Here is a 7,046-nt window from a genome sequence, read left to right as displayed (position 1 = left end):
AACGTCGGTTTGTTGTACTGTCACTGGCTCATAAGTGATGGTTGTCGGATAAGAGAAACTCCCATATAGGTCTTGATAGTACTCTGAGTCGGATTGAGTTGAATGATATGTGATTGATCCCTTCTAAACCATATTCTTATTTAGACTTAGGGCACTTGATTGAGTTGTTATTTCTCTTGAGTCGAGATTTCAAGTTGATTTGATACTTCCTTGGTGTTTGTTTCATTCGGCCATTTTACATACTAGTACATTCCACGTATTGACGCCATTTGACGTGCATCATTTTATGATGCAGAGACGGGTACTAGAGATCATCAACCGGCGCACCGTTGAAGATCTACCCACTCCCAACTAGTTGGTGAGTCCTCTTAGTCTCCGGAGGATGTCGAGATTGTCTTCATAGCATTATTTTATCTCTTTTATTTTGATTGTTGGTAGTCATGGGCTTGTCATCGGCACCTCCTAGATTGTTGATAAAGGCTTCATAGACTAGAGCGTGGGAATATTGGATTGTTCTTTTGAGTAGTTCTATTAAAGCTGTTTGTTGATTTGATAGTTGTTTGGCCTTCGGCCCTTAATTATGAATAGTATTCCTGTGATTGAGTCTTCCGCAGAGAGAATGTGATTGAATGAAAGTGTGACTGGACCAGGTGGTTCGCTTGAAGGTCAGAAATGACTTTTGAGTGCCGGTCACGCCTAGGGTACCCTCCCGGGGCATGACAGTTAACTAAATAACCAAATTAACTAAAACGAGAATTATTTAAATTTTGCAAAAATGTTTCAGAAAGGACCTATTCCTTCTGAAAAGACATTTCTTTCCCAAAAGACACTATGCCTATTCTGAACAGATGAGATTGTTCTGATATTCTAACCATTACTGGCTATAAATAGAGAGGTCTCCTCTTAGTTTTCGACATTGAAATATCTCACTCTTCTGCATATATTTTCTTACAAATAAAGTTGTGTTTTTGTGTGATTACGTTGATGCCTTTTGAGTTCGCTGAAGAAGTTTGAGGTACTGCTACTTCTTTAATATTCTATCCGTTTTATCCTGGGAGGAAATAATTCATAACCTCGAGTACATTGAGAGAATAAATTTCTTAAGGAAACACAGTAAATTCTGTGGACTCGAATATTGTTTCTTTCTTTTTATTTAATTGTTTCTAGTTTATTAACTTTAATACATGAGATAACAAAAGATACTCTCTATTTCATCCCAATTTTTTAAGTGAAGGTATTTGGTTGGACATGAAATTTGAGAATGGAAAAAAAGTTTTTGAAATTTTTGGTTCAAAATAAATTATAAATATTTGTCTAATTATATAAATCATCTTGTTAAAGATAAAATTAAAAAATAAATAAATTAATTGTTAGTAATTATAAATTGATATCATTTGTTTTGGGATTGACTGAAAATTGAAGAATATCATAAATTGAGACAAAATACTTATTTTGCATTATTGAGTTGATGTATTTGTGTGTTATTTCGAGAGTTTAATCTTTTCCCATTTTCCTATTTTAGTTTTTCCCTTCAAATACTTTAATTTGCTTTTTGTAGTGTTTGGGTCACTCATCCTGAAATTCCTGGTCAAATACTTTAAACTCAACCTTTTGACATGGACTACTTTTTCTCGTCTTTCTATAGTGTATATGTTTACTCAAACGAGAATTGAATATTTGTCAAAAGGAAATGACAATAAAGAAAAAGACACTTGATTGGAAAAGCCTTAATTTGCATTGTTGTGATTGGATTCCCCCTGCCCTTATATAAAGGGTCATTTGTCTAAAGTTTTTAATCAATATTCCTCAACTAACTCTAAACAAGCCAATTGTACTTTGAGCATATCTAAAAAAGTATAATATGGCGTTTAGAATGAAAGTTTATGTTTGCCTCATTCTCTTCTTATCTTTCTTATCATTTTTCTTCTCTTTGGGTACTGCCCAAGTGGTTATCAACTATAGAGATGCTCTTGAAAAGTCCATTTTGTTCTTTGAAGGACAAAGATCCGGGAAACTCCCCCCTAACCAGCGAGTCTCTTGGAGGGGTAATTCTGGACTTTCAGATGGTTCACTTGCTCAAGTAAGTTTTAAATTTCTGGAGTTTATTCTTCTTCAAAACTCATTTTTTTCTTAAATTTATTTGATTATTAGTTCCTTTTGTTTTTGAAGACAAATTGTGCTGGAATTAATCATGTTACAGTTAGTTATTTTTCTATTATTTTCATTTGACAAGCTTTATTTTGTATTAATAATTAGTATACGTATCCACGCTATGCGCATATAATATCTAAATAGTTGTGATATCTTGTTATATCATGTAAAATTATGTAACCATAATAAAAATTGTTTATCATATTCTTACTCAATGAAATATACTCCCTCATTCCCATAAACATAAACAACGAATCTTGTAATTATTAAATAATTTGTAGCCATCATAATTTTCTTTATTATATTGTTCACTATTTAAAACTATTATACTGGTAATATTGATTGTTTTGCTTATTACGCTCTTCATATTAATATAAAACAAATATATTTATTTTGTTTACTCATGAAATTTTAATTTTATTTTTTGGTCACATCTTCCGTTTAAATTTTATGGACAATAATATGTAATATTGATTGTTTTGCTTATTACGCTCTTCATATTAATATAAAACAAATATATTTATTTTGTTTACTCATAACAACAACAACAACAAATATCCTTACTTATTATTTGTTTTAAATATAATATAAATAAATATGTATTTTTCTAATTTGTTGGAAACAGTTATGGTTTAAAATTCAAATGAAACACTTTCTCCTCTATTGAATATAATCCTATCTCATATTCAATTTTAAATTTTTATATTTTTATTCAAGTTCTAAAAATTTATTCAATTTGTATGAAGAATTGTCATAGTGCACGAAAAATTCATGAATATAAATTACAAATTATAAAGTAAAATAATCAATTCGTTCTTTTGTTAAAAAAATCTAAGTAACTTACAATATTAAAATATTCTTTTTTAGGCTGTGATTTAAGATTCATCATTGTAACTTAAGTCTCTCTTAAATTTTAATTTTTGAAAGTACACATGACTCATTATCTGGTTAAAATATGATAAATGTTTCTATCTTTAAATTCTAATAATCAAAATGCGTTTGAAAAGGCACTTCAGTTATAAAAGTCTCTACGTATAAGAACCTTTCTATTCCTTTTTTTGAAAGCAATAAAAAAAATATTTTTACTCTAATGCCCTCCATATAGTTATCATAAGAAATAAGAAGATGAAATAGCTTTTGAGAGAAACATATTATTTCAAGTAGAGACAAGAAAAAAAACACAATACAATACTACCACAAAAAGATCAATCTAGAACCATAAAGAGAAATACTACAATTTAATATTTATTTAGTTTATCAAAAATGTATCAATACAAAATAAAAAATACTTACATAATTAAATATATAAATTTTGCCTTCCACCAAACTATAAAATAAAGAAGCATTGTTAGAGAATATTCATACAAAACAGAATACGTAAATAATAATAAATCAAAATGAAAATATATTACCTGGGGGCAGGGAGAAACAACCATACAAATAAATAAAAAAACTGAAAAAGAGAGGAAACATAAGAGAGTGACTGAACAAAACAAATTGATAATTGGGTTAGTGAGTGCATTATTATAGCAACTCAAAAGTAATAGTAAGAGGCTGTTACATTACCACTAAGTAAGACACGTGTTTTTTCTTATTTTTTATGTTAGTAATTTATTTATTTTTTAAAATTTTAAATTAAGATATTTAAAAGGATGACAGTTGATAGTTCCACAAAGTTAGGCCCTGAAACTGAACTTTAGGTGTAGGAACGTGTGTGATTTTTATTGAAAAATAATTAGCATTTTATTAGGAACAAACTCATTCAATTTATTACAACACGTTTTGTTAAACACACGTTGGAAAAAGATGCTAACTGCCTACAAAATAAAGCAATAGTATTCTCTTAATAAAAGATAATTGGAAAAAATTAGAGATAAGTTTTTAAAACTGCTAATTTTAAAAACTGCTTTAAATTTCTATTTTGTTTTTCAAATTGTTATTTATTATTTAAAATAGTTACAGATAAATAATAATTAAAATATTAATTTGTTGTTATTTAAATGTGAAATTATGAGAAAAATTGTGGCGCTGACACGTAGGCGTTTTCACCTCTTCTATTACATATAGATAGATAATATGCATGACATAGTTTCTAAGAAAAAGTTATTTGTTTATAAAAATACATCCTCATGAGTGTCTTTTTCATTGTTTAATAAAAAATAACTATATTATATCACTTTTTGATTAGAATAACTTATCTCAATACTAATTATTAATTCTAATATAACTTTCTCAAGATTAGTAACCAAACAAGAGATAAAACAATATTAAATATTTATTTGTGCGTGTCCAGCATACAACATGAGATTTGTGGACTTAAGTTATCTTGGGATTATAGTATTAAAAATATAATCCGTCGACTAATTTATAAAATAATACCAAGTTTGATGACATAGAGTGGGATATCAGAAGTAAGTTAGATATTAAATTTATACTTTAATTTGTTTGGTTAAAGATATATATTTAATAATAAATTGCTTTATCTGACATTTAGTAGAATGTTATTCTCAGTGTACTTTTTTTTCAAACGAATGTTATTTTATGCCTAATCAACCTTGCTGTAAGTCCATAACAGACGATGATTATTCTCTTGTATAAACATTTATCATCATTTTATAATTTATATCAGTGAATGATTTATGTTAAGTATGCAGCCGCATTTTATCTTAAATGTTTTGTGCAGGTGGATTTAAGTGGAGGCTATTATGATGCTGGAGATAATGTGAAGTTCAATTTCCCAATGGCATATACTACCACAATGCTCTCTTGGAACACACTTGAGTATGGGAAGAGAATGGGCCCCCAATTACAAAATGCACGGGCAGCGATCCGTTGGGCAACCGATTACTTCCTCAAATGTGCAAATGCTGCTCCCAACAAGCTCTTCGTTGGAGTTGGTGACCCAAATGCTGATCACAAGTGTTGGGAAAGGCCCGAAGATATGGACACTGTCCGAAGCGTCTATTATGTCTCTCCAAGCAATCCTGGCTCTGATGTGGCCGGAGAAATGGCTGCTGCTTTAGCTGCTGCCTCATTGGTTTTCCGGTCTGTTGATCCGGTGTACTCAAAAAAGCTACTGGGAAATGCAGTTAAAGTGTTCAGGTTTGCAGTTCAATACAGAGGCTCGTATAGCGATTCACTAGGCTCTGCAGCTTGCCCATTCTATTGCTCCTATTCTGGTTATAAGGTATGTATTCAGTACAACATAAATAACTTTTAGCTGCAAATTAACAAAGAGCACTAGTTATAAGATTTTAAGGACATTTACAAAAATGTTAATTGCCTCTAAAAAGACATTAAGTAATTTGTTGTACAAGATTTTTAATTTGTTTGACCCGGTCCAATTTGAATTTGTAGGATGAGCTATATTGGGGAGCAGCATGGCTATTGAGAGCAACAAATGACATTTCTTACTTAAACTTCATAAATACCTTGGGAGCTAATGATGTGCCAGATTTATTCAGCTGGGACAACAAATATGCTGGTGCTCATGTGCTTATGTCAAGGGTACGTTAGGTCATCCAGATTATTGTACATTTACCTTGTTTGTTTTGTACTGAAATATTTTGTTCTTTTATGAGTACTTAATTATATATGCATGGCACTAATAATGTAGAGAAGCGTGGTTGGAAATGACAATAAATTTGATTCATTCCGACAACATGCCGAAGACTTTGTATGTAAAGTACTACCCAACTCACCTTATACAAGCACCCAATATACAAAAGGTGAGGCTGGACTTTTTGTTGGTTTTCCTCTAAATTGTCTTTTTTTGGGACCACTTATATATATCTACTATTGCAGGGGGCTTAATTTACAAGCTACCTGAAGAAAACCTTCAATACGTGACATCCATTACTTCTCTGCTCACAACTTATGCCAAATATATGGCAAGTAAAAAACATACTTTTAACTGTGGAAGCCTCCTTGTCACAGAAAAGACTATTAGAAGCTTTGCAAAAAGACAGGTAAATCCTTTTTAGTGACGACCAGTTACAAGAAGCTGTTCTATTGTGCAATTTGCTAATTTTGATAATTTTAGGTGGACTATATCTTGGGAAACAATCCAATGAAAATGTCATACATGGTTGGGTATGGCACAAACTACCCACGAAGAGTTCACCACAGAGGATCATCTTTACCTTCTTTGGCAATGCATCCACAATCATTTGCTTGTGATGCTGGATTTCAACCATTCTACTATACAGCAAATCCCAACCCTAACATATTAGTTGGAGCCGTTGTTGGAGGTCCAAATCAAAATGATTTCTTCCCAGATCAACGTACAGATTATAGTCATTCAGAGCCCGCTACTTACATTAATGCTGCCTTTGTTGGACCTCTAGCATACTTTGATAGTTCCAAACGTTAGATCAAACATTTAAGGGTTTATTTTACTTATAAAATTGTAAATATATCTCTTCATTTTAGCCCAAAAACATATGGGCATGTGCCACCAGAAGTTGGGGATACTTCTTAATATATATTTTTTATCGGTTCAACTGCCTACATGTTCCCCTTCTCAAATTCCCCTTTTAAATTGATGCCTTGCCTAGCTTGCACCGTAAAACCAATGGTTACTTTAATCAAGGGACACAGAGCAAAAATAAGGTTGAAAGATTTATGCCTACAAATTCTCTATGTCGTCCTCAATTCTTGCTGTTAATTGAGTTGTTTATGTAGGCAAAGCAAACAAGTAACACAGTAGTATTAAAGGCTAATTAGCTTTTCTTAGTTGCTTTACAATTTGTTATTGTTTCACGATTTTATTTCACTAAAAAAATACATTAGCCATGGTTGGACTAGATAAACCCACTGCTGAACCACTAAAAAAAACTGAAATCTACTCAATACTCCTGCTAATTACTCGTCTATACAACTCCTCTTTTTAGTAT

The 7,046-nt window shown here is 31.1% G+C and overlaps 1 protein-coding gene across 1 annotated transcript; it reads left to right on the top strand.

Moving 5' to 3' along the window:
- Positions 1-1,814: 1,814 nt before the first annotated feature.
- LOC129902698 (endoglucanase 3-like) lies at positions 1,815-6,653 on the top strand. Its single transcript, XM_055978067.1, has 6 exons — positions 1,815-2,080; positions 4,835-5,338; positions 5,509-5,658; positions 5,768-5,879; positions 5,956-6,119; positions 6,194-6,653. The coding sequence occupies exons 1-6, from the start codon at positions 1,862-1,864 to the stop codon at positions 6,521-6,523; spliced, it is 1,479 nt and encodes a 492-aa protein (XP_055834042.1). The 5' UTR covers positions 1,815-1,861; the 3' UTR covers positions 6,524-6,653.
- The last annotated feature ends 393 nt before the right edge of the window (positions 6,654-7,046 follow it).

This window comes from Solanum dulcamara, chromosome 9 (genome assembly GCF_947179165.1).
Source record: "Solanum dulcamara chromosome 9, daSolDulc1.2, whole genome shotgun sequence".
Classification (NCBI taxonomy): domain Eukaryota; kingdom Viridiplantae; phylum Streptophyta; class Magnoliopsida; order Solanales; family Solanaceae; genus Solanum; species Solanum dulcamara.
Note: the sequence above shows the minus strand (reverse complement) of the source record. Positions and strands in the feature narration are given on the sequence as shown.

Excerpts from the sequence above, each read along its gene's own strand:
- LOC129902698 (XM_055978067.1), top strand. The coding sequence starts at position 1,862 with ATGGCGTTTAGAATGAAAGTTTATGTTTGCCTCATTCTCTTCTTATCT. Across the intron at positions 2,081-4,834 it reads CAGATGGTTCACTTGCTCAA|GTGGATTTAAGTGGAGGCTA; the intron begins GTAAGTTTTAAA and ends TGTTTTGTGCAG. Across the intron at positions 5,880-5,955 it reads AAGCACCCAATATACAAAAG|GGGGCTTAATTTACAAGCTA; the intron begins GTGAGGCTGGAC and ends CTACTATTGCAG.